The following is a 27,384-nucleotide window of genomic DNA, read 5'->3' on the forward strand; positions in this document are numbered from 1 at the left end:
TAAATAGCTCTCCGTTTGCTTTCGTTTAACTAAGGGCTCGGAGAAGGAAGGCAGCCAGCCACCTGGAAGAACCGTCTTACTGTTCTGAGATTGGCAATTTCTGTCATTCCTTCCTCGCCCACCTTCCAGTATATGAGATTTGACATAAAATCTAACATCCTTTGTGATGCGCAAATGTAAAGGAGTTGGCCGCTGATCCGTTGGGTGCTCAGCCTGCTGCATCCCAGCTTTTGCAGGATGTGAGCTCCTTTGCCTGAGCTGCTGAAGGTAGTACAAGGTGCTGATAGAGGACGGTAGCTTCATGTTAAGTTTCTGCTCTAGGAGTGACTTGTGGTTTTAGCCCCACTGCTTGAAAGAAATTCCAGCTCGCAAGACTTGTAATGGTGTTTGGACCTTAATATCCTCAAAGACTTTTTTTTTTCTTTTCCATAGTGGTATTGAAACCGTGAATGCAGATGTGTTAATGGCTATGTCGTGGTCCCTTGGGAAAATGCACACTTTACTATGTGATAGATTGTGAAGTTTGTATTCATGTAGTTACACTTTGTTGGGATGCAAGAGATACAGTTATCACTTGAGGTGGAGAACTAATCAGCAGGACTAAATGCAAAACGAAGTTGGGTGAAGTAGCCCATGTGTTACAGAGCAGACTCTTTACAAAGCTATTAGACATGTTAAATAAGGTGGCCCCCATTTGTTTAAAGAATAGCTCCCCAGACCAAAATTTCAAGACTGTGTTGTTACTCAAGTCTTGTCAAGAAGAGACATAAATAGAGAGGATTCCAATTGGTTTTAATTGTTGCTTTGACGACTAAACTGAGTCGTGCAAAATGTGGCATCAGTTTGTTCCTTTGTTCTTGATTTCTAACTCTAATGTAAAAGTGAATGTCTCTGGTTGGGTTATGGATTTGAAAACATTGTCATGTCTCAGTACTCATTGGCATTGAGTTTGAGAAGACTCCTGTTGTGCCACCTTCTCCTTCCTTCTCTGAAACTCCACCTTTGTGAAGTTCTTTGTTCTATATTGTCAGTTGTTGCTATTGGTTTTGAAAACAGGTTTTTGTTTTGCCAGGAGAATTATGTGTTTTCAAACCAGCTCTTGCTTAGGACCTGATTTATGGAGCGATGTCGCAGTTTTGCACAGAGGGGATTCCAGTGATACATGCTGAGTTGGACAGGGCAGGATGTGCAGGATGACAGCTTGTATGCAGTAAAGATCAGTGGTGGTATGGGCTTGGTGGTCAGAACCCAGGCATTGGAGGTTCTCAACTTTGTAGAAACAACACACATCTGTATTCTGCCAGGCTTGAGTGTGGTGATACAAATGACAGCACAACATAGCTACACAAAAGGTGCTTCTGAGGTAAAATCTCCCCTTAGAGTTAGCTCAAGAGAAGCCATTCTCTTCATTATTCTCTCCTACCTTTTGGAACTTTTGACTCTTGGGACCGAATTTCATTACCTGTAAGAATTTGAGAACACTGCTTCCATTTTCTGTGTTGTTTTTTTCGCTGCGAAAAGGAAAAGTATAATTGCATTTGTCAGAGGGGTGGTGTTGAGCAAGACTTGCTGCATTCTGGTTTGCTGGCATCTGAAGTGTCAAGGAAAGCTGATACAGTCTCTCAGTAAGGAATGTCTGAGGTCTTGCACTCTAGGAAACATCCAATCCTGAAACTCAATGGAACTGGCCAAGTGAGTGAGGATTTGGCTGTAAGCAAGTGTGTTTTTTCCTAGGTCTTTCAAACTTGTAATCGTGGCTACAGTAACTCAGCTTTCCTAAGGAAGCTTTAGAATAACTGTTAACTTCGTGCCTCTGCTTGACAAGCTTGAGTGTGGTTAAATGTGAGAACTACTGAGAATAGGGACAAGTTTGCAGATAGCAAGAACTTGGTTAGGCATTGATAACACTGAGGGTGTAGCTCAGAGGTAGTCCTTGCTCTTTTTAGTTTGTGTGGATCAGGAGATACCTTTGCCTCTAAATAATGCAAGCTACAGTCAGCAACATGTGCCCATTGTATTTGGAAATGGGAGAGAAGACAACACCCCTGTGTCATGATTGCATTGGCATATCAATATCGTTCTTTTCCTCGCTAATATTACAAAGAAATTAGTGCAGATGTCTGCTGTGTTGGACCTCTGGGAGTACAAAGCGTGTGAGAGAGGGGTGTGAGTTGCCTTTTTATGTATTATTCTTCACTAACATGCTGGATCTGAGGCTGAGAGAAAAGGAGTGTTTCCTGCATGATGCTGTTGGTACCCCCGGGAGCTCAGAGCAGCACGGGATGTACTTGGCACCTCCTGACCAGAGCGTTTTTCACATCAGAAGGGGCCATATGGTGTCTTGGCATCTCTAACCATTGCTCACAGTTAATTACCTGCTTTTGTTTCCATCTCTGCTGTCCTGCTGGGGATTGAGTGTTATTGCTTTCTAACAATGTGGGCTATTGCCTGGGAAGAGGCACTTGTACTGTCATGAAGACATTCCAATTTAAGCAGCTGTTCAGGGCCTCATAGTAGTAAAATTAAGATGTTGTGTGTTTACCTTGCATTTACACCCAAGTGTAAAAAATGCATAAAATCAAACATGCTTTCTTGTGGTCTGTCTTTGTCTGAGTTTCATCATGTATCGTGGATATGCAGACACTTCCCTTAAAACTGTCAGAGTTGCAAACCGGAGCAAATTGTGCAAGTGTGCAGATTCCAGGGGTTTGTATCTATTGCAAGAGCTGTTTTTCCCTCACTGTCCTCAGATGTACGCACACCAGATCTCCCTTAGATCATACTTCCTGGGTGAAGCGCTGAGTAGACAGTGACTAACTGTGATATTGTCTCCCTTTCCAGTTAGGACCCAGATGGAAAGAGTAGTTGGGACTATCATTCTTTTAAAATAACCAAAACTGGTTTTCATTTTGGTTTGGGTGGGGTTTTGTGGTTTTTGGTGGTTTTTTTTTTTTCTTGCTGTAATTTATCATATCTGTCTAGCAATCTGTTTCAGTGTCTTGACAGGGGACAAGCAAAAGCTATCATTCTTGAAAAATGGCATCTTCATGGGCTTCTAGAGGGTGGTGTTGTCTGTTTTGACTCCATGATTGCCATGCAAACTGAGGGAAAGAGCCCTGGCAGATTACGTGCTGAATGTCAGCAGAGCAGCAGTGCCCAAGTCTGCAGCTCAGGATTTAATTAAGCACTCACAATTTGTAGCCACCCAGGTGTTATCTTAAAAAAAAAAAAAAAAAAAAACCACCCTGAAAACAAAACAAAAAAACCCACAAAAAAGCAAAGCAAACCAACCAACCCAAACCCCAAACTTCTTGAAAGCTGGCTCAGTAAGCCAGGCATGTTTGGGCTCTTGTATTTAAACCGATCTTGCGTGTGCTCCCAACTTGTCTTTCCTGATGCAGTTTGAACCTGTGATGGGGCTGTGAGCATAAAAAGGAGACTGACACCGACCGCTCTGTTGAGGAGGATGCTGCAAATGGACATTTACACTGACCAAACGTGCAGCATGAGTCTCTGGACTGAAACCCAGAGCTTTTTCCTTCTCTCTAGAAGATCAGTGACTTTAAAAACACTGTAAATTTAAGATCGAGGATGACAGCGTGGAAGAAGCAAGCTGTCAACAAGCTGCTGCAAGTTTGGTTTGGTGATGATGACGTGTGATAGGAAAGACAGCAAGGAGATTTGCGGTGCTCCAAAAAGTGTGCGTAGGAAACACGTGATGTGTAAGGCAATGGTGACAAAGCATTTTGGCTAGCATATGCATATTTCTTCAGTCTTTATGAGGTAAGAGAGAACATGCTGTGTTAGTGACAAAATGTCTGAGTGGGGTAAAATGAGCTCGGCAGGAGGCTGTCAGAGAAGAGCAGAGAGGCTCTGCACATTTGAGGCTGGCACAGAGGAGTATGACTTCATTCAGTCTAAATATACTTCATATACTGTGGCACAGTTACTCCTCATGCTTCTGATCACAGATAAGACTTGCTTCATGCGCTTGGCGAATCTCAGACTACCCTTTTACAGAATCATACCGCTCCCTTAGCTTTTCCTATTGTATTTTTGCAGTATGTCGTTGAATCTAGATGGGTCTCGTGTCTTCTGTGAAAGGAGAGACGGAGTTTGGGCAATGGTATTTTGTGCTGCTCTCAGACTATCAAAATGTGTTGTGAAAAATCTGTTAGCAAATGGTGAATGTTGGAAGAGTGACCTCTCTGTAGGGATATGGTAGCAACAAGTGGGGTGCATTTGCCCTAAAAAAAGTGCTTTCATTAGGAGAGGAAAGCACTGCATATTTGCACTGTGATGTGATTAGAGTTGTGTCATTTTCCTGGTGAGGAAGAAACATAACACCCTGCAAATCCCAGTGTATGCTTAGAAGAAGATCTTCCCACAAGTTATCTGGAGGTGAGGACAGGAAGCGGAGCTCTGTTTGTTTATGGTGCAGAGAGCATTTATGATGAGAGGATGAAAGTTATGATCATCTGAATCCTATTTACATTTCCCATCTCTTAAAATCCCAGTGGAAAGTACTCTGATTGTGTCCACTCTCATCAGCATCTTCCAGGAACTTTGCCACCAGCAGTCACTGAAAGAAGGCTCTTGTTCTTGCTGTGTAGCCAGTAAGTCAGCCCTCCTGCCTTAAAATACTGCTTTCTTTTCTAGTTGATCTGGTGAATTGCATTTGAAGGCCAAAGGAAAGTGAGCTCAGAGAGGGGGTTGGTATGTTTTGTAATGCTTCTGTCCCCTGAAATACAAGTATTATGATATATCTGACACCTCTATTTCTTTGGTCACCTCTTTGGATTACTGCTCGCAAATGTGCTTCGGACTTTTACCTAAATTGTGTAATCATTCCAAATAAAGTCTTTATTGGCTGGTATCTCTTTCTAATAATATTTTTTTTGTTCTAGATTCAAATGAAACTTGGTTTTATAGCAAGGAAGCACTAAAGAACCGGCACAGGGGTTCTTGCTAAAAGCCAAAAGTAAAGGTAGGAAGGGACAAAAAAAATCCTACCCACTGATGCTGTGTAGGATCTGGAAAATGTCTGCACTTTTCCTATCATTCAAAGAGAAAATTACCCGTCTTTGAGGGGGGAGGAAATGTCTCCTTCCCCTCTCTGTCCCCCAGTGTGGATGTGACTAGGCAACCTACTACGGGGAACTATTTTTACTGCTCTTTCTCATCTTGCAATGGACAGCTCTCTGGAGCGGGAAGCCCGGGGAGGGTCTGTTCCTGTCTCTCCCATTGTAGTGCAGCTAAGGCTCTCTAGACTAGCTCTGAAAAAGGATATACAGGTAGTTCAGCTGCTAGGTCACTTAACCCCCGTTTTCCCAGTGGTCTGGGGAGCCAAGTGTTATTCACAATAATCTTGAACAGTGACCGTTTTGAAGTGACAACCCACACTCAAGGACTGAGCTGTTTCCACAGCTGTTTATCAGAGGAAAGCAGATAACTAGTTGCTATCTGCATTACTTGTGCCAAGAGCAGAGCTTAATGTGTTGGGTTTTTTTTTTTTACATTTTGCTGGTGTTTGTACAAAACCTTGTTTTATCCTGCTGATTAGTAATAATAATAATAAGCCCTATTGGTACCTGCAGGATTGTTCTGTGAAGTCTGGCTGCTTCTGTGAGAAACAAAAAATGCCAAAAGGCAAACCTCAAAATTTCTAATTTGAGGTAATCTTTGAAGTTTCTCAAAGAGGAGACTTAGCCTGTTTGTCTTGCTCAAGTTTTAAGTGAGGGGTGCATGTTTTTCTGATGATACATTACAGCTACCTTTCACATTGGTGAGCCTACTGAAAATGCAGCTGCTGTGAGCTAGAAATTTGACACTTCAAAATCTCTGGTCTGCTTTGCTTTATGTAGGCCAGAGACCTGTGTACTGACACAAAAGGTCAGTCTTATTCTGAAAGTGGTTAGCACCATCACCAAACACAGCCAGAGGTTTCGCAGTGTGTTTTTTCATGGGGAGGATTATTTAAGTGGGTTAACGGCAGCAGCTTTTGACAGCAGCACTGCGCTCCTCTGCTGCTGCTGTGTGGTACTTCCAGCTGCTGTCAGGTCCACAATGAAAAGTTGAAATTTCGGTGATCCTCTCAGTTTCTCTAACCTCTCCCCTTTCCCTTCTCTTAGATCTCCTCCCACCAGGAGTCTGCAATCTCCTCAACCCAGCCGCTATCTACGCTAACAACGAGATCAGCCTGGGAGATGTTGAGATATATGGCTTTGACTATGATTACACATTAGCTCAGTATTCGAATTTACTACACTCTATGATTTTCAACACTGCCAGAGACATCCTAATAGAACAATTCAAGGTAATGATGTGCTAAGAATTTCCACTCAACTAAGCTTACTGCTGTCTTTGCAACGCCCCAGACTTGCTTGCAAAATGCCTCATTGTGTGCATGTGTCATTTACTTGTTTTATTGAGATAAATTTCATGTTTCACAATCGTTGATTGCAGAAAGTTTTGTATCTGTGTGGAATTAATTCCCTTTGAGACAATTTACCATGCTCTACATTCCTGAAGTTTTATAAATATGGAAGAGGAACCTTAGTCTAGAAAGGTCTGGTCTGTTTTACATAACCATGGAAATAATGCCTACAGAATTGCTGGTTCGAGGTACACATGGTGGATAAACACGAACCGTGAGCCACCACTGAAGCTGTACAGGACTTGACATGTGCAAGTCAGTGTGGATGAGGCTGTATAGTGTGTCCAGTAACAGACACCCTGTTTGCAATAGGTGACTAGCCTGTGCATTTTCTTCTTGTCATGTCTCTCTTTTTAGAGGGGCTCTGCAGTGCCATTGCTGTACCAAATACATGGATTGAATGGAGCTTACTAGAAGTGTCCTCACTGCCTGAGTGAATCTGTTACATTTTCACTAATGTCCTTTACATGAGAGAAACTAATTTTGGGGATCCTGATCATTTATGTCTTTCTCCATTCATCTGCTTTCTTTGTTGAAGGGGCAAAATTAAGTGCACCTGTTCCTTGGTCAGTTTATGCCTGGGGTGAGACACAGGCAGGGCTAAGCCAGCTCAACAGGTGAAATAATTTTGTTGATAACCCAATGCTTATGCCTCTAACCATGTCACTGTCTGTCTTCCCAGTATCCAGAAGGGCTTGCGAAGTATGACTACATTCCAGGGTTTGCCATACGTGGACTTCACTATGATGTACAAAAGGTAAGCTGTACAAAGTTCAGTCTCCTGGGCTCTGTCTTCTCTTCCATTCTGTTTTTAGTGGAAATACTTTGTCATTGCTTACAATAACATCGATCACCAAACGATCAGTGAAATACATAGTCCGGGTGGCTGTGCTTTTCACTGCCTGGGTTCTTCCTGCTTATAAACTTTCCAAGGGAAAGATGTCTTTTGTGTTCACATAGCCTCTAGCAGAATGGGACATTCTAGCAAAGACCTCTGGTAAACAGCCTTGTCAATTTAAAAGTCAATTAATTTGACAAGCTAATTAATAGAAAACTCGTCTTGTTTGCATGATCGTTTCTGTCTTTCAGGAAATTTAAACAAACCTCAATCTTGCATCTACAAGTACTTGCCAGGAGCAGAGGCATTATGTCTTACTCTAATAATAGAAATGACTTGTCAGAGAATGCTTTAGGAAGCCTTCCCCGCCCCCCACCCCGAATAATAGGACTGCTTGGAAAAAGATCCAAGCTACTTGAGATGCATGCTTCTTAGAAGCACAGGCAAGCAAAGTGCAAGCATTAGCTTTAACCCTTTTCAGTATTTTGGAAGGATTCCCTGAAAGCCTGATGCCCAGTGGTGTAATGCTGCTGTGATGCAGCCGGGCAGTCAGGTGGAAGCACAGCAGAGAAAGTTGCTTCACTGTAGTAGCTTTTCTTATGTTGAGCTTTGAGCAAATTCAGGGAAGCAGGCAGTACAGGCTGGAGTGTGTGTGCTGTTCTCCATCAGTGTCAACAAAAGAGAATGAGGAAAAAACAATATAGAGTTTTCCTGTGTCTTTTGTCCTAACTGCCGTGACAGCATGGCAGCAGACCACTCATGCCTCTGACTTTACAAAGTAGGAAGTAGATCTGTGAGAAACTGAAGTTTCTTTCTCTGTTTAAATCTCTGGCTGATACATCAGAGCAACACAGAAGTGACTAGCCTAGCCAAGTGAAGCGCCCTTTGAGTAGAAGGTGAGAACTCTCTTTTCTCAGGATCAGAGTTTGCAAAACACATGAAAAACTGGGTAGTGCCTGTCTAAGTCTTTCAGCATGTTTGTCTACACTCCTCACAAATTAGTGGGAAGTCTGCCCACAGTGTAACAAGCTGCACTGATATGGTATCCTGATAAAAGAAGGTACCTGAAGGTTGTGAATGCTCAAGGAATCAATTACCTTGCACTGTGGTAGAAACAGCACAAATAATTTGATGCTGTGTCCTCACTCAAGTTGCAAAGCAATGCAGGTTTAGTGTGAGGCTACTTTCCATGCCCTGAGAACTTGTGTTATGGCTTCAGAATGATGGATGGAGGAGAAGGGATGACGCATGAATAGAGGAGTCTGGTACAAAAAAATGCAAAGAAAGCTCTGATGTTACCAGTCTGGTGTGCTTGTGAACATCTTTGCTTATATGTCTGTTGGGGAGAGGGAGAAGTGGTGGAGGGGAGAGCTCTTGTGTAGAGAAAACAACTGAGCAAAGCTGCGCTCTAAACCAAAACTTGCCCACTTAGTTCTGCTTAAGATAAACGTGAGGAGAAAGAGATCTCTTGTGCACACAAAGCTCCTTTGGAATGTGTGTGCTTTTGGAAGGGAGATAAGAAGAGACTGACTGAGGCACAGAAACATTGTTCTCTTTGTTTTTCAACTGCATCCCTGTCCACAAACTCTGGAGCATAACAGACAGTGGTGTTTCAGCTCATAGAAAGATGATCTTTTTGCCATAGAGGCCGATAAAAAGTCACTGTATGAATAAGTGTGTTTAAAAGTGCCTGGGGAATAAGTGCAGCCTAAAATACGTAGATGTGGGATGTTTATATTGAATTTTATTTTCTAAATATAATTTCTGTGGAAATTGAAACTTAAATAAGGTTTCAGTGCAAACCTACCCAATTCTAACAGTAAATATTTATCCCTTATCACAGAGTCTTCTGATGAAGATCGATGCTTTCCATTATGTCCAGCTGGGGACGGCATATAGGTCAGTCAGTTCTGAAAATTATTTTCTAAATGCCCATATATGCAAAGGTGGATTACTAAACCTGACTATATGTTCATGGCATATTGGGTGGTTTTTGGTTTGGGTTTTTTGTTGGGTTTTTTTTTTTTTTTTCTGAGCAGAGCACAGTCGCATCTGGCTTATCCTGTTTGCACTTGCTTCGAGGGCTTACCTGGCATATAATTGCAGGGAGTTATTTTTCTCAAGCATTTCAAGCCAAGTGTGGGTGGAAAGACCTGGAGCTTTGTGTAATGGTTAATGATGCATCTGGTCACGTACCCTGCACGATGTCTGAGTTGCAGCTACAGCATATCTGGGCTAATGTCAGTGAGCAAACAGTGCAACTAGGAAAGGACTCCTCTGTGTGTGGCCCACATACGCTCTTGCCTGGAGAAGACAGGCCTGTATATCCCAGCAGTGGTCTGCTGTGCCTTGTCACAAAGCTAAGAGGAGAGTGGTTTGGATGTGCAAATAAAATCTTAAAGCAGTACAGACGTCAATAAAGAAATGATGCATCAGAATCAGGGCCTTAAGGCCAAGGTTGTTCTATTTTTCCTTCTCTTCTCTTGTTTTCCAAGGAGAGCTGAGTGTGCTTTGGAATAAGTGGCTGAAACAGTGCAGAGCAAACTTTTCTCCAAAAAGTTGTGAGACTGGAGACTTGCCCCAAAGTGGAGTGGGCTTGATGTGTAAGAAGTAGTAATTCATAGATATTGGTAGCAAAACTCCTGTAAATCTGTGTTGTATTTCCTGAGCATGGAAACCAATGTTTTCTTTTCTTGAACTCTGCCCTTTTGCTGTTAAGCTTCAGTTACAGTAAACACTCTAAGAATATTAAGAAGGGAGTTTCATAATCAGAGAGAATTGGCTTCTTTGAATGCTAGCTTTTGGGGGATTGGGAAGGAGGGGTTGGTACTACCCTGTATTTCACTTCAGCTTCCTCAAGAGATTTTTAGCTAAAACACATTTAAACTTTTTTCCCTATTATCCATTTGTAACTATGCTTCTTTAAGTGTCCTTTTCCTAAACTGTCCTTTGCTTTTGAGCACAACTGCAACAACTTTTGACTTCTCAGAGGCTGTTCCATGATTGAATAGGAAAGGAGAAAGGGAAAGTTGCTGACTGCTTGAGTTAACAGCCATCAAAAATTGTGCAAGAGGCAGCAGTCAGATAACCTCATGTTCACTAAAGGTACAGCTCACCTGTGATTATGATGTTTTGGGGACAAACAGCTATCTCTATTGAATGGTCTTAGTGAAGAACTTGTTTTGCTTAGGTAAACTGAATAGGAAGGAAATCCCATTTTCAGAAAGCTCTTTTCTTACACCTTTGCATTTAATGGTGATACACCTCGTAGAAACAACCTCTTCAAACCTACAGTTACCCAGTGCTGCCAAAGTCAGGTCGAGGGGCCGGTTTACTCCAGCAGTCCCATCAGCAGATTGACAGCATAGAGAGAGAAGCCTCTGAACTCTCTGCTGGAATGTGGATAAAGCCCCTCAATTAACTTGAAGGAGCAAACAAGGTATCTGAAGAATGTCTCCTGAAAGATTTTATGTGAATCTTAAGAAACCATGGAGCTGTCAGTCTCTCTGGCTAGCTCTTTTGTGCAAGAGAAATTTGTGAGTTTTCGAAAGGAACCTGTTTGTCCCACCTTCTCTTTCTCTGCAGTTTGTAACTCTGTGCAGACTAGTGATTATTGACAAACTATTTCTGTTATTTTGTGTCTAGAGGGCTCAAACCAGTGCCTGACGAAGAGGTAATCGAACTCTACGGTGGTACGCAGCACATCCCCCTGTACCAGATGAGTGACTTCTATGGCAAGGTACTGTAAGCCCTTTACTGCTATGATGCAGCAGCTCTTTGAACAGCTAGGAAAAGAGAGTGAATTGTATGAGCACGTAAATGACTCCAGCCTCCCTTGGACTCCAAAAGGCTCAATCCCTAGTGAGCTGCAGTGTGTGTTTTTGTTCTAGTGGGAATTTGCCCCAGAGGTTATTTAGCAGTTTAGCATGTGAAAGCCATTTGCGAAGAATTCCTAAACACCAGGGCTATTGGCCTGGAGCTGAATGGCTCTGGAGACTGATAGGGAGATGTTTCCTGCTTGTTCCTTGGCCAAATGTAGCTCCCAAGCTACCAGGGTAGCCTGCAGTGACGGTGTTTGCAGTGAGTTGTGTGGGAGGGGGTATGTGTGTGTAGCAGCAGCAGGGTGCTTGCAATCCCTTTCTCTCTTTGGTTTTGGGTAGGAGTTTTTTTCTTAATGAATGGGATCCCCCCTCCACACCTCTTCAGACCTACTCGGTGGATGCTATTCTTAGGACTGCCATCCATGAGTGTTGGGGGTGTTTCTTAGGCAGAAAAGCTTACTGTTACGGTAAAGTACTGAAATTCCATCCATAGGAGCTGTAGAAATCCTTTGGTTGCCTGAACTAGAGAAAGGAGAGATTTTTCTTCCTCCAGTGTCTAGTGTGGTGCAGTGGACAAGCGGGGCAGTTCACATCCCTTTCACCCAGAACTACTTTGTTTCTTGCCTTTTATTAGTTCACTTGCCTTAGGGGAAGCTGGAAGGAGAAGGGCAGGCTTCCTCTGGTAATACCTCTCTGAATCTGCTGTGTGAAGTCTCCAGCATGGTTGTTTTTTAATTTCTTTCTCTCTCTTGGGAACAATTAATCTGAGTGGTTGCTTTCTGGATAAGTATTGCTCTGTTTATGGCTCAGTCTTGTTTCCAGCTTTGAAATAGGATGTTTCTGTTTAGAATTTGATATCTGTCTATAAACTGCACTCGATTAGCCTCTTGCTGTGCAACTCTCCTCACTCCAGGCAAGCTTGAGATGATTTCACCTTTCTTTTTAAATAATTGTAAACATGAAATCTGTTTCGAGCTGTGGGTTTTTGTAGGACCAGGTGCTCATGCCAAGGTGCCTTTCTGTGCTGCTTTGTACGTACCAGGGGTTGTCTTCTTTCCTGTAGTTAGTGTTGAAAAACTTGGTATAACATTGACCACAGAGGTAGGGATAGCAGCTTATTCTTTCCGAAGAGGTGAATCTCCTCTCCTAATAATGTAATGAAATCCATAAACTAATAGATGGATTCCAAAGAGAACAAAAGTATATACAACTAATTACATTTGCACCCAGCAATGTCTGCTCAGCCTGTGCCACGAACACGTTAGTGGGAAGGCATCTGGGTTAAGATGACTGCTGGTGTGAGGAGGTGCAGTGCAATTGGTGTGGAGTGTGGCTTTAGCAGGGATCTTTGATCTTGTATTCCTTAGTCTGCCGTGCTGATGTTGCTACCTGTATGGGTAATAGGCAAGTCTGCCAGGTCAGTGATTCCAGGCAACAAGGCATAAGACAAATGAGACTGATGTAGGTGAAGTGTGTAAATACTGTCTCTTAAGGGTTTTCTTGATCCTCTGTTGGCAAGAGTGTGTGGACAGCTACTGGCATCCCAACACCTGCAGTAGGTAGGCACAGATCTTGCCCAAGGTTAGACAATGCAACTAGTGTGGCTTTTGCTGGCAGGACTAGTGCTGGCCTTTACTGAAGGTGGGGAACTTATGCGTGTTGTAGAAAAAGCATATGTAGCATTCTTTGTAAAACTGTGCTCCAGTCTTCATCCTGACTTTTGTGAATATGAGGTTGAGGCTACTAGGGAGGAGGGGAGGCTGGACTTGTCTTGTAGGATGATGGCATAAGGCACAAAAATAAAATCAAGTTGACTACCTACAAGATAAGTCTTTGCTCTTAACATTGAACATTTAACTGTCTCCTCTATGTTTAAGGTCTTGATGGGACAGGTCATTGTTCTGCCACCCTCTGCTAAATCCCATAGCTAGTGATTTCAGTGGGAACTGCCTGTCTGTGTCCCTCTTGCTTCTTTCCCAGAAGCCCTGAACAGGAACAAAAGGTGGGAGATATTTTCAGGAAATTTTGGGTTTGCTACTGGGAGAAAAGTTCCCTTAGCAACCACACATCAAAATGGACAAAAGTCTATTGAAAGGATTCAGCAAGTATCGCTAAGCAGCACCACCACATACGTTTTATGGCCCAAACCAGAGGGTGTTATTTGTGTTCTGTTCTGCTGTAGGTCAAATTGTCCTGTGCTGGATGGATAGAAATTGTATAACCCTCAGCATACCAACATAGCTTTTAATCACAAGCATTTTTTGGTAACAGACCTCAGGCAAAATGCTGTTTGATATTCCTTTGCCCTTTTGGGTCTTCTTTCTTGACCCTAATTTGTGTTGTCCCAATATTGCCTTTAGATAGTGCTGCAAACACAGTGCTAGTCTCTTGTTCTACTCTTATAAGACCAGACTAAATGGGAGGTATTGGAGATATTACTGTTGTTACATCTTGATGTGACAGTGGGACACGTTTGCCATTAGGCCGCACGTGCCCTCTGTCAGCTTCCACCATGTGTAACTTCTGTGATCTTTAAGATGCTGCTTTCATGTCTGTCTGTCACATAGCTATAATAAATGCCTTCTGATGTGGACCAGTATTACCCTAGGGAGTTGCAACTTTGCAATGGTCAGTCATGGATTGCTCAAAGCTCACATGCACAGGCATGATGCGACTGGATTGCCAGGACATCTCTGGTGACTGGGTTCGTGGAGAGGTCCGTGTACGTCCCAAATTGCTTTTCGTGTACAAGACCTTAGTAATGGTTCCCTTGGCTGATCTGACACTTCAGCGATGAAAGATGGAAAAACTGATTTCAGGTTCAGCTTGCTAGTGAGACTCACCATAGTCCTCTGCACAGGTGGTACATACTGAATAAACAAGCTTTATTTTATTGGAAGGCCTCTCTGGAGCCAAAGTTGGCTGTCGACCTGCTGATAGGTTTGTGATTGATCGGCAACAAAAATAGCAAATGTAAGGAAGAATTGCAACCTTGCCTAATGCAAGCTGAGTTATTCCTTGGGCAGAATTTAATTGTCCCTTTTCACTTGACTGCTGGGTGGGCCAAAGGTATTTTTCTTCTTCTTTGTGCCCACTCTGGGTTTTCTGTAGCAAGTCAAGGACAGGCAGGCATTGACAAACTGCTTGTTGGAGTGATTCTTGCATTGCTGTGTGAAACCTCTCTGCGATGTGGTTAGAGCTGCTGTGGTACCCATGTGTCCAATGTCACAGCCTGGTTTAGACGAGCAATGGGGCACCTCCAGCAAGGGCCATCGTTGTCTCTTGGCACCTGTGGTAATGCCAAGAGGCCGGGTGGGAAGCAGAGGGCATGGGGTTGAAATAAAAGTTAGTGTCTAGGAATGACTCCCCACTTCCTCCACCTTCACCCCATGGTGTTAATGATGCTGGCTTTGTTTAATGATTTCTGTGAAGGAGAAACCTCTCTCTTGTCAAGTGTTAATGCATTACGTTAGTGGTTTGATTGAAAAGAGAGGGCTACTTGCTGAGTGGCTGGGACTTTCCACATTAGCCTTTCTTTTTGTTAGCCTGAAATGTATTCCAGATAGTACTGGGTCATATGAGTTTGTTTGTTGGCTTTAATTCCCCCCCCCCCCCCCCCCCCCCCCCCCCCCAAGTATTTTTTGTTTAATGTGTCTCTTTCATTATTTGCTTTCCAGGGTCCATCACTTAAGCAGTTTATGGACATTTTTTCTCTTCCTGAAATGACGCTGCTCTCTTCAGTCATTGACTACTTCATAACTCATGGTATTGAGTTTGACCAGGTGCATCTTTACAAGGATATATCCGTAAGTAAAATGTCAACTGCCCCATAGCTCATACCACATCAGAATTGTGAGCTCTTAGGCTTGTTAGCACCAGTGACTTCTGCACTACCCAAACTTAAGGGGCTGTCAGTGAGTAGCCTAATATGACAGTGTTGTCGCCCCTTTAGGTTAAAGCATCACTAGGGAATATTCAAAGCTGTGTTTTTCAGAACATGTTAGGTTTCCGTCTGTACTACAGAGTTGGTGTTGCTGTACGTTATCTCTTGCAGAAGTGCCCAGGCTGGTTAGGTTGAAGGCCCTTCCATGGGAAATATGTCACAAAGCTTGTGTAAATGTTTTCTGGTTCTGCAGACTTTTAAGCTCTGTTTTCTTGTTAATATTTCATTTTTCAAAGAGGCTCGGTCTGACGGTGTACCAAACAGTTTGCCTTATAGAACGATTGTTGTGAAACACCTGCCCTTGCCTGCTCTGAGAGTCCACCCCTTCCCTTTGCAGCTACAGAGTAGTCTGATCCTTTCGGGGTGCTTTCCAGTGGGTGACTAACATTCAAGAGCCAGTTACTCCAAGGTGCTAACTGTGCCCTCCAGCTTCACTCCTGACATTTGAAAAGGCTGCATTGGATCATCAGCGTTGTTAGGGGGTACTGTTTGACTTCTTAGTTAATGTTGTAGGCAAGATGTAAGTGCTTGAGATTGCTGCTCTTGGTGACTTGTGTTGACAGATGATCCATCTTCCTTGATAGCCAAGCCTTATCACATGCCTTTTTCCATGGAGAGGGGTTTTTGATTTGTACCTTGTGGGAATCTTATGCTCATCCACTGCTAGCAGCCCATACATACGCTGTTCAGTCTTCTTGTCAGCGAAATGGAGCTCTGCATCTGTGGTGCTGCTTTTGTGATAAGGATCCATGCTGTCAGCTTTGCTGCAGCCAAGGATTACAGCTTACGTTCTGACCTTCTGTTAGTGCTCGATAAGAGCTTACCAGCCAGTTTCCCACAAACCTTAACATATTTCTAGAGTGTTAGTTGTTGTAGTTGTTTTCGCTCTTGGGGTGGGAAAAAGGGGATACACTTGACTCCCGAGGCCTTTGTCAAGAGTGTCTTCTGAACCTTCTTTTGAGGTCAAAATGGATGCGTTCCTAATTGAAATCTTGAGAGCAGGTGGGTGGTTGCCACAGCCTAATACCTACTCAATACAGGGCAAATGGTGTGCTCAAGGCCCAAAACTCTTGAGTGCTCATCCTGGCATTTGTCTTTGCATCCTTTGCTGAGGGATGTGGTCATTCCTGAGGAGTGACAGAGGTAGGCAGAGAAGAGACCTCCAACAGAAAATCTGTGCCAATGCCTGAAATCTATACTGAAAAGTTGGGGACTGTCCTGTGCTGTCACCAGAAGAATTCTTGCTTTTTGCTGTACAATGAGGATAAACAAATTTTTTAGCAAAAGTTATCGCTTTGCAGTATCGGAGTGCAAGTGTAAAGCAATGGTTTGTGGACGTGAGCCCAGAGATCCTTCTGTGCCTACACAGACAGGTGTCCGAGAGGACTCGCATAGCCCCAACTGTTATTACAATGCAGGCTCACAGTGAGTTAAGACATGTCTAAACCTGACACTCTTCTGTAATTCTTAGCGGTAATCTGTCTGTTTGGAAGCAGGTTGAGTGCTAGAGACAGTGCACTGAGTCAAAAGGGCAGACCCTGAGGCAATGATAAGGGTTGAAGCTGACATGTAAATCGAGTAGTCCCATCACACCAGTTTGGTGGCTTTGTATTTGAGAGTAAGAACTACAGTTTACCCTGCTTTCCTTTGGAGGAGTTTCTGAGCCCTGTTTGACACCTTCCCAGGCTACCAAGATTTTACCTGCAGGAACCTTATAGTTCTTCTTTTTTTTTTTTTCTTCTATTTTTTTTTCTTTTTGGGGGGCAGGGTTTTAAGGAAGGAGCACACTGGAATCTCTTTCTGCTGTGCAAAGGTAATTTTGACACAAATCCAAAGTGTTGCCTGCTTTTAGTGCCAGTGCTGGTCAAGAGAAAGTTGTTTTCTTGTTAGTCCTCTTGCTTTTTGATCCGTTTCTTTCCAATAAGGCAGTCTCTTGGTGAATGAGATGTGACCTCTGCCTTTTTACCGTTCAAATCCACATGGTAGAAAGAGACCCCTGAAACTCTGTTTTGAAGAGGTAAAGCCGCCGCCTTCATTGTCTCCCACCTAAGTTGTAAATTCTGGTTCTCTCTCCGCTTGGAAGGAAATGATTTTTGGGGTGATGAGCTGGTTTCGCCAGCACTGCCGTGAGACCAGGTGACTGTGTGGTGTTGTGTGCAAGTGTCACTGGAGCAATGTCAGTGGCGAGAGTGGGAATCCAGTGTGAAAGGGCAACTCCCGAAGGAGCTCACGAAGTGTCACAGGGATTTGAGGATCCTGGGGAAAGGCATGTTTACCTCTCTAAACTGTCAGGGATGAAAGCAGTACCATTAAAACAAGCATTTGCATGTGCATACACTGCAAAATGTGTTGCTCCTCTGGAAATGGTTTTGTGTATCTGGCATATCTCACTGGATGGAGACTTGGGAAGAATCTCAGTTGGGTGTGTCGAAAAATGTCTTGCATCTTGGCCTCTGGCCTGGAAAATAGAGGATATTTGGATGCCCTTCACAATAACTCTTTTAACTTGCATCCCGGGCAGCTCTATTTTGGCAAAAATCCCTTACCCTCCCAGTGGAAGCTTCTGCTCTGCCTGTGCCCACTGGCCATCCAGGGCTAGGAGCTGTAGCCCTCCTTGGCTTGTGAGGAGCATTTTGGAATCACAGATGTTCACCTCTGCTGCTGTTCACCTCGGCCACGCTCCCATCCTTTGAGTCATGTTTGGCAGAGCTTCTACAGACACAGGGAGGAAGAAAAGCCAGCTAGTGGCAGTTTTGGGGCAGTAAATGGTTTTGATTGCCTTGGGTAAAAGTGTGTTAACATATGCTAGTTTCCAGGAGCAGGAAGGAAGTTGTGCTTTCATGGGGCGTTTTTGAGGTTCTTCGCCTTATTGTGCATCAGTTGACCTAGCCACCATGGTGTTCTTCTTGGTATGTTGGTGAGCCTGGCTGTACAAGGTCATCTGCTTAGCATTAATGTAGCTTTTGTTCATTCAGCAAGAAGAGAGGATGTGTCATTACTGTATTGGTCCTCAGTGGTGGCAGTAGGTTTGCTCGCTGGGAAATGGGAATGCCATATGTAAAACTGAACCTTTTCTCCCTGTCCTTTTCTTTAGGATGCTATTAGAGATGTACATGTGAAAGGAGTGATGTACGAATGGATTGAAAAAGATCTGGGTGAGTTAAATGGAGCTCTGGTGCCAAATCCATTTTGATGTGTCATGTTCTGTGATGACTGTGTAGGCCCTACATGCTGTCACAGGAGTGAGGAGGACAAAGAACTTAATGAAATGATTGTGGCATGCCTAAAGGCAGCTGAGGGGTAGAGTGGCATTAAAAACCAAGTGGTATTTAGGGTCAGGTGGAGGATCTGTTTTAATGGAGGAAACAGCTACCTCATTGCTCGTGTTTCTGTTTTCCTTCAGCTTGTAAGCGAGAGCTGATGGGCCTTGGCATGATGTGAACATGCAAAGGCACCACCTGGAAGGGCTTCCTGGTCATTCTGGGGAAAGAAAGGTCCTGGTAGCAACATGGCCTGGAGTGGCTGTGCCTGTCCATTGTGACAGTTTGGTATCAACCCTCTTTTTCGCCAGCCTTTTCAGTTCCTCAGTCTTTCTCTTCCCTTTAGATGAGATGGATGAGGATGAGGAAGGCCGTTTTGTTGCCATGGTGGTTCACTGCCTGCCTGCCTGAGGTGGATCTAATTCTGGCCTTTTGCAACCCCATGGTCTAGGGACTAGGTTTGGTTTTGTTTATAAAGAAATGTGGTCATGACTTATGCCAAAATTTTTGATTGATGATGTCTGTTTTATTCCGATATAGAACAGTATATTCTGCACGGGGATGAAATCTATGCTGTGCTAAACCGACTGGTGAACCACAAGAAGAAACTCTTCCTCATTACAAACAGTCCCTTTAGCTTTGTGTGAGTACCGTTATTGCACATCGATGGGTCACCATGGCACAGCAAAAGCTGTGCAGTGTGGTCTCTCCTGTGAGCATCTGAAAGTTGTATGCTAGAGGCTTTTGTGGCAATAGTCATGAGACTGCTCTCTGGGAACCAGTTGTGGTGAATGTTGCACCCCACAGCTCTCTACATCATTGACTCTCACTTTTTGAAGAAGATATGATGCTGTGGCTGGCCACAGCGTTACAGAGTGGCCACTTCAGATTACCTCTAGCAGCTTTTGCCGCATCACAGACTTCTCTGGACTTTCCACGATACAGGAGAAAGGTTGAGACAGCTTGAAACAGTCAAAGTGCTACATCAATACTTCATGCAATGAGACAGCCTTGGGGCTTTCTTCTCTGTTACTGAGAGTAAATTTAGGACAGACTGTTGTAAAAATGCAGTGTTGGGTGAAAAAGAATACTGGATCTGTTAACTTTTCTGTTCCTTTGCCCTTAGGGACAAAGGAATGAAACACATGGTTGGCAAGAACTGGCGGGACTTATTCGACTTGGTCATTGTGCAAGCCGGCAAGCCAAATTTCTTCACTGATCGGCGGAAGTACGTGTCCTGGGGCAATACTGCACTGCTGCCTGTGGGCCTCAGGTTTTGGGCCCCCTTCCCTGGCGTAAATGGCTCCTTTTACCTGCCAAAAGAGTAGTGGTTTTCTAAGCATAATCTAGGTCCAGTAGGCATCCAGCCTGCTGCTGCCCTCTCACGTATTCTCTGAGGAGATGAAAACTGACCTGTCTGGGAATAAGTGGATAGAATGGGTAGTGCCAAGCAGAAAGCATTTTTCTAAATTGGCTGCATTAAGCCACATTAGTTTTGTCATGGTCTGGACTTAACTTAGATTTTTAGTGGTAATAATGTACTTAAATATTTAGAAAGAAAAGAGGAGAATGGTGTGTATGAGAACTGGCCATTTCTTGGCTCCAGGACTTGAGTGTGTGCCAAAATCTTTCCTTTTCCTGTTCCCCACAGCAAATATCTGTGTGGTTTGGGGGTTTTTTTGTTTGTTTTGGTTTTGGTTTTGTTTTTTTTCCCCCTTTAGTTACTGGATACATGCTGTTTGGTAATTGGCAGCTCTGGAAGCCTTTGTACGTGGCGGCTGGGTTTTGTGGTCGTTTAGGAGCTGCCAAGGGACTAGTTGATAGGCAAGCTGCTGTCCTCACTTTGCTCTTTGGATTATTTGCTTTGGGAACTTGTGTCTGCTTTGTTGCCTCAACTTACGACTGACCAGGAATGACTGCCCTTGAGGGAGAGGTCTGTTCTTTCCTCTTTAAGTATTTTCTTCCCCCATTTCCCAGGCCACTAGCATAAACAGAAGTAAGCCTACAAAATGGCTTTATAAGGGGAACCTCCTGATAGTGAGCTGTAGAGAACTGTGGAGTGTTTTCTCTGAGGGAAAATGCAGGTGTGCGCTGGAGACCATTCATGGTTGAGGAGCCCCTTGCCCAGGTGGGCTGTAGAGTTCATGGTAGGAGGCTGGATTCCTTCTGCCCTGTGGCAGCTCAGGATCAGACAGTACTTCTGGATGAGATTGTGCTCTGTTTGCACCAGGGCTTTTGATCCCAGAGTTCACAGTTTGCAGCTCCTGTCCCAAGAGGGAGCAATGTTCCCATCGAGCATGAATGTTCATGGGAGTCAAGTAATTTAAGCCTTGTTTTGCTTCTTCTGTCCAAGTGGAAGGTAACCAGGCAAACCCTCAGGAACAGGAGCCAGCTCGGGTCAGCTGCCGAGATCAACACGGAGACTGCTTTCCATCCACTCTGCAGACTGTTTTATCCTATTAAGACATTCCATGGTCTCTGTTGGGCTGGGGCATAGCCAGACTCGAACAGGACACAAAGTGTTTCATGGCAAAGCATTCTTGGCCTTAGCATTCCAGAGGGAGTCTTTATTTTTTTTCCCTCTTCTCTGTATCTGAAAAGCAAGAAGAGTTGTTAGGGGTATTGGCATGAAATGGTTACAGTCAATGGAAGCGTTTTGAAAAGATATTTCCCTCTTGCACTTTTTCTTCCCCTGAGAAAATAAAGCAGAAGGCCCAGAAGGTCACTTCTCACGTAGAGCTTTTATTAGTTGTTACATAGGTAAACAGGTTTTCTGATTCAAATGTTGTGGTTGCTGGGTAACAATCGCCAAAAATCAAAAGAAGTTGACGTTTCCCCCCTTTTTTTCCAGACCTTTTCGAAAACTGGATGATAAAGGCTCACTGCAGTGGGACAAAATAAACCAGCTGGAGAAAGGAAAGATCTACAAAGAGGTAAAGTGAACAGGTGCATAAGGGGCATGAAGCCAGAGTCTGAAATGGTGGGGACTTGTAAGACACCTGCAGTTCTGGAAGTCACTGGAAAACAGGAAAATCTGCTTAGTCAGGGTCGGGGAAAATGATGGGTTCTTCTATAGGTCACTTGTGGATGTTTGAAAAGTAAAAAATGGAAGTCCTTGAAAAAAACGCCTGATAGATAGAGGGCAGTTGTAAGAAGACACACTCTAGGCTCTGTGGCTGCGCTGGCTGGTGGCAGCAAGACATGCCCTCTGCCCACATGCAGACAGCTCTTGCTAGCCCAGCAGGACACAGGCCCCCTCTCTGAATGCTTTCAGCATGTTGTGGAGCAGTAGCCTTGCGATTTGCATGCCTCTGAAAAGTCTTTCAGCTTCTGCTGGGATGTAAGCATTTGAATAAAGGGTTTTTTCCTCTGTCAGAAAGCCCTGCCAAGGCCTGTGTTGCCTGTCAGCATGCGATAAACTGACCTCTGAGAATGGTGAGAGACGCTTTGAGCCAGATGTAGAAAAGACTACTCTCCTGGCAATCACAGCTTTTTGCAGTTGCAGGAGGCAGAGCTGAAATAAGGTATAACAGAGCTGCCTGGTAGGAAAACTTTTTGTCTGCAGCTCTGAAACAGTTTCTTACCCAGCTTCGTGTAGGTCACGCTGCAGAAAGGTGTGTGACAGGAGTGATGTATGCCACCCAGCTCAACGGGGCTTTGCATTAGAGATGGAGGGACAGAGACAAGGGGAGAAAAGGCAGAGCAGGGCCAGTTAAGTTAAGGTTTTGGGTGCTTGCCTTTCTGCCCAGGAGGGCCTGTGCTGGGTTATCTCTGCCAGGATGTTTTTCCCTGTTGCTGCCCTGTTTGTGTGAGGAGGGGTAGTAGGGAAACATCCTCTTCACGTGTAGCAGGGGTCAGTGAATGCCCCCTGCCCCAGTGTACAATGAAACCTTCACCCTAGGAGCTCTGTTCTGACATTGTCCAGTGTGGCCGATAATGCAGTTTTTCCCTGGCTCTTAGAATCATAGAATCATTTTGGTTGGAAAAGACCTTTAAGATCATTGAGTCCAACTGTTAACCTAGCACTGCCAAATCCACCACTAAACCATACTAGCACTACATCTATGCGTGTTGTAAATACCTCCAGGGAGGGTGACTCGACCACTTCCCTGGGGAGCCCATTCCAGTGCTTGGCAACCCTTTTGGTGAAGAATTTTTTCCTAATATCCAATCTAAACCCCCCCTGGTGCAACTTCAGGCCATTTCCTCTTGTCCTACCGCTTGTTAATTGGGAGAAGAGACCCACACTCACTGGCTACAACCTCCTTTCAGGTAGCTGTAGAGAATGATAAGGTTTCCCCTCAGCCTCCTTTTCTCCAGGCTAAACAACCCCAGTTCCCTCAGCTGCTCCTCATCAGACTTGTGCTCTACACCCTTCACCAGCTTCGTTGCCGTTCTTTGGACACACTACAGCACCTCAATGTCTTTCTTGTAGTGAGGGGCCCAAAACTGAACTCGGTACTTGAGGTGCGGCCTCACCAGTGCTGAGTACAGGGGGACAATCACTGCCCGAGTCCTGCTGGTCACACTATTTCTGATACAAGCCAGGATGCTGTTGGCCTTCTTGGCCACCTGGGCACACTGCTGGCTCATGTTCAGCCAGCTGTCAATAACGCCCCCAGGTCCTTTTCCACTGGGCAGCTTTCCAGCCACTCTGCCCCAAGCCTGTAGTGTTGCCTGGGGTTGTTGTTGTGACCCAAGTGCAGGACCCGGCACTGAGCCTTGTTGAACCTCATACAATTTACACGTCTTCTGATGTCCTGGTCCTGAAACTCTTGTCCTGGACGGGGTCCCAAGAGTGTGGTAGTTCAGGGTAAGAAGGCAGAGCTCTCTGCAATCTGATGTGTATGCAGAGATCTTCCACAACTCGCTCCAAATCATCCTCCATAAGGTTGGAAAAAGTGGACTTGTGGAGGAGGGAATAGAGAAACAAGGGTGATCAGATAGGGTACAAAGCCTGGCTTCCGTCTCTCTCCCCTTCCTGAAGGAGAAGCATATCTGACCAGGCTGTTACTCTGGTGAACTTGCTGCCTTGGGGTGTTCTCCTTGCAGCTGGTCTGTCCCCTGAGAACAAGTTGCCTCTAGCTTTAGGACAGTTTGTTCTTGATTATGTGAGCTGTCCAATCCCACGGGAAGAAGCTGTTAGTGAGATTGCGGTCAAGTAGCTGGGACCTGACCTGTGATAGAAAAGTAGGTCATGTCCTTGAGTATTGCTGTTGGGAAGCCTCTGGCCTGGCCGGTGGGTCTGTCAAAAGTGTCCCCATCCCCTGCCAAGAGCTAGGGGTTGGGAACACACAAGTAGAGCTCATGCAGAGTCTCTCTCCCCGTGGGTTAGCAGCTCCCTCAGAAGAAAAGATGCACCTCAGGCACAGGGTTTATTGCTGAATTAAACCCTGCTCTTGACCATCCACCTCCTGTGGCCACAGGTTGCTCACCTAAATGAATAGTGCACTGGGGAATGGAAAAGCTGAGGGAGGAAGGAGGGATGGGTGGGATTTTGGGGTCCTTTCCAGTCCTCCCCCACCAGGATGTTCATCCGACTGCATCAAGGTTGTTGCCTAACTGTGGTTCTTGGGATGTGACAGAGTGTGTATCCTGGTTGTAGTCCACCTTGTCCCCATAATTTTTGGTTTCTTGGGGTGCCACAATATGCTTTTTTCTGGCAAGTGGTAGTGGCCGTGGACCTTGCTGTGCTGGTGACATCGCTAGAGGCCTCTGAGCTGACTTGTTGCTGCCTCCTGAAGCACAGCTGTATGGTGGTTGTGCTGTGGGTATCTCCTACAAATGGGACCTCAGGGGTCCATGTATTGCACTGAGGACGGGGACGTTCAAGTGATGGCTCTCTAGTCCCTCCTTTCTGATAGATGTGGTGTTTTCTGTTTGTGTCATGTATGTACTCCCATTCCTCCCCTAGTCTGTGATCTCAGGGGGCGAGGAGGGGGACACCTGGCTCCTGGAGGCCACATAACAGGTCTGTGGCTCAGTGGAAGTCCAAGCACAAGTTTCCTGGTTGTCAGGTCCACTGCTTTTTGAGGTGACCAGAGCACAGCAAAAGGATCATCCTCTTCCCAAGGCTGTGTTCCATTTTCCTGTTCTGCCAGTGGCTTCCTCAGCCACCCTCAAGCAAGCAGCAGCAATGTCATGTCCAAGAAATGCAGAGGCCTCCTGGCCATGTTTCCATGCAGTTGAGGGAAGTCTGCACAGCTCTGGTGATACTGTAGCAATGGGAGGGCTGGCACCCTGGTTCTGGGCATCCTTTTCAGTGCATACAGCATGCTGCCAGTGGCCACACACAGGCTGCAGGCTTTTGTGGGAGCTGGCTTGTGTTTGGGGGTTTTCTGCCCGGGCCGGTGCTGTTGGGTAGGCATGCTAGCTCTTTCCTGGCACTGGAGACTGGCTGGAGAGATCGCTGCCGAGTGCAGGTTTGCATTGATGGCTTGTGCTGGCACGGTCTGGTCTGCTGGTGTTGATGGGGCCTTTTCCTTTCCAAGTGGGTTTTGTTTCCATTGTGACTCATGTGGAAAACTTGCATGGAGATGGCAGGGAGGTCCCTGAAGTCTCCTCTGTGTGCAGACAGATGTTTGGAAAGACTTGAAAGCTGCTCTGTGCTGTGCTTTAGCTGGTGCTTTGGGGTTTGGTTTGTTTTACTTAGCTGTGAATCTGCCCAAGCTGCCTGGCTTTTTGGCTTGGTTAAGCAATTTCTGTGAACGCGTGGGTGGTGTTAATCTTTTTTTTTGGGTTGGGATGGTGGTCAGTGATGTGAGAACAGCCTCAAGTGCTCCTGACTCCAAAAGCCTTGCATGATGGTGCTCACCTCACCTCTGATGCACTCTGTGAGGCAAAATCATTATCACCCGAGCCCAACAACTTCTAAACCAAGAACACCTGGGGTTCTTTCTGTCCATCGCTCAGGCTTTTCTAATTTAGGTGTCTTTCACTTTTGCCCTCTAAACTGCCTCTTTTTGTTGCCTTTTTTAGTCTGTGTAGTCCTCTTGACTTGCTATGCCCTAGACCACAGAACTTCCCCTGAATTATCTATTGAGTTTGGAAGAGTTTCTGCCTCTTTTGGTAGCCTAAGAAAAGCTGAAGGGTGTACAGGGGGGGCTATCATGTGGGAAGAAAGTGAAATAAAATGGGGAAGGACAAAAACCTCTGGATTTGGATGGTGGGGGAGCGAGCAGGTCGACATCTCGTGAGAGTGCTCACATCTGCATGTGGTGAGGATGGAGGCATTTGGCCTGTAACCATGTTTCTCTCTCTGCTCTGCAGGGTAATCTCTTTGATTTTCTGAGGCTGACAGGCTGGCGTGGGTCCAAAGTGCTCTACTTTGGCGACCATCTGTACAGCGATCTTGCGGTGAGTGAAAAGGTCTTTGCTCTCCAGTGAGGTGGGAGCAAGTCTGTCTGACTGTTGTGGTTGCAGCTGTGTTAGAGCATAAGGCAAGGCCCTGCTTGGGGAGCTCAGGTTTCTGGTATGCTGCGCTGGGTGCTCTGCAGGCTGCAGCTTTCGGGGCACACATAGGACACATAAGCGTCCCCCACTCTGCTGTCAGGCAGAATCACGCAGTGGAGAAAGGGCTCCTCTGCTGGTCTGTGAACCTGAGCGCAGTTTGTGTGAAGTCAATGTTTCCAGGTGCTTCACACAGCTGGGGGCCAGGAGACAGGCATCCAAGGTCCCCTGAGAACCTGTAATGGGAACAGACCACTCTTCTAGGAAACAGGGTTGTGTTTGGCTTTCAGTCTTTATGTTGAATTCTTGGTTGGTTTTTTTCACCCCGACCTCTAGGACCTCATGCTGCGTCACGGCTGGAGGACTGGAGCCATTGTTCCTGAACTGGAGACGGAGATTCGGATCATAAACACAGAGCAGTACATGCACTCCCTGACCTGGCAGCAGGCTCTGACAGGGCTGCTAGAGAGAATGCAGGTAAACAGCGCCTGTCTGAGCAGGAAGGGTAATACGCTGCCTTCGGTGTCTGCGTTTTGGGCTTAGTGTGGGAATTGGGGGACGTACCATTTTGCTTACGTTCTCAAAAATATCTCATTGTCCTGGTGTGGTGGACTCGTGGATTTGTGAGTTACAGTGGAAAGTGGGGGGGAGCTGAGGTGTGGACTACAGGACTGATGCAATGTGGTGCTTGCTGCTGTTGGCTTTGCAGATGTATCAGGATGCAGAATCGAAGCAAGTATTGCTGGAGTGGATGAAAGAGCGGCAGGAGATCAGGTGAGCATTGGCCTCCTCACCCGTGAAGTCTCTTGGGGGCTTCCAGGCCTACATTGGGTCTGTTTTGTAACCTGGTTTCAGGACAGTGGTGCTGCAGTTGTTGGCCTGTCGTTGTCCCTGGTGCCCCTCATCTGGGAGGAGATGCAGCAGTGCAGCCCTGCGGCTTGGGAGGTTGGGTGGGTTTGAAGCTGGAAGGGGGTGGGGGGGGGGGTGTGTGTGTGTGTGACCCTGTGCTGGGGGGGGGGTCACTGCAGCTCCTGGCACTGGGGATGACTCCCTGCCCATTACAGGTATGGTGACAAGGAAGAGTAAGAGTGCGGTGAATATTCATCACACTTTCACTGCATAGGGGCTGGTCTGTATCGCAGCCTAAGTGGGAAGGTACTCGAGGTGATCGTAGAATGTCTTTTGGGAGTGGGATGGCGCAGGGCTAAGGGATTGGAGAAGGAATGTGGGACCCTGGCCTCTTATCTAGAGCACCATCTCTTTCCTCTCAGGTCACTGACGAAGAACCTGTTCAATCCCCAGTTTGGAAGCATCTTCCGCACCTTCCACAACCCCACGTACTTTTCTCGCCGCCTAGTGCGGTTCTCTGATATCTACATGGCCTCTATCAGCTGCCTGCTGAACTATGACGTGAATTTCACTTTCTACCCCCGGCGCACCCCTCTGCAGCATGAGGCTCCGCTCTGGATGGATCAGCTCTGCACAGGCTGCATGAAAACCCCCTTCCTGGAGGAGATGGTGCATATCCGGTGAAGGGCCAGGTACTCTGGGCAACAGCACAGTGCGACTCTGTACGTGGGGCCGGGCTGCTCGGCCAGCAGCACCTCTGTCTACCACTAAAGGGCGTTTGACACTTA

The 27,384-nt window shown here is 45.6% G+C and overlaps 1 protein-coding gene across 1 annotated transcript in view; it reads left to right on the plus strand.

The window, feature by feature from the left end:
• The window catches only part of NT5DC2 (5'-nucleotidase domain containing 2), a 28,728-nt gene extending 1,344 nt beyond the window's left edge, over positions 1-27,384 (plus strand). Inside the window, exons 2-14 of the mRNA XM_075761890.1 lie at positions 6,132-6,316; positions 7,119-7,193; positions 9,118-9,173; positions 10,920-11,013; positions 14,773-14,901; positions 18,133-18,193; positions 18,839-18,941; positions 19,425-19,526; positions 21,150-21,231; positions 25,568-25,654; positions 26,084-26,224; positions 26,457-26,521; positions 27,019-27,384. Coding sequence (XP_075618005.1) covers positions 6,132-6,316; positions 7,119-7,193; positions 9,118-9,173; positions 10,920-11,013; positions 14,773-14,901; positions 18,133-18,193; positions 18,839-18,941; positions 19,425-19,526; positions 21,150-21,231; positions 25,568-25,654; positions 26,084-26,224; positions 26,457-26,521; positions 27,019-27,280 — 1,442 coding nt within the window. The 3' untranslated portion in view covers positions 27,281-27,384. The remainder of the gene's footprint in view (positions 1-6,131; positions 6,317-7,118; positions 7,194-9,117; positions 9,174-10,919; positions 11,014-14,772; positions 14,902-18,132; positions 18,194-18,838; positions 18,942-19,424; positions 19,527-21,149; positions 21,232-25,567; positions 25,655-26,083; positions 26,225-26,456; positions 26,522-27,018) is intronic.

The sequence above is a fragment of the Balearica regulorum genome, chromosome 10, assembly GCF_011004875.1.
Source record: "Balearica regulorum gibbericeps isolate bBalReg1 chromosome 10, bBalReg1.pri, whole genome shotgun sequence".
Lineage (NCBI taxonomy): Eukaryota > Metazoa > Chordata > Aves > Gruiformes > Gruidae > Balearica > Balearica regulorum.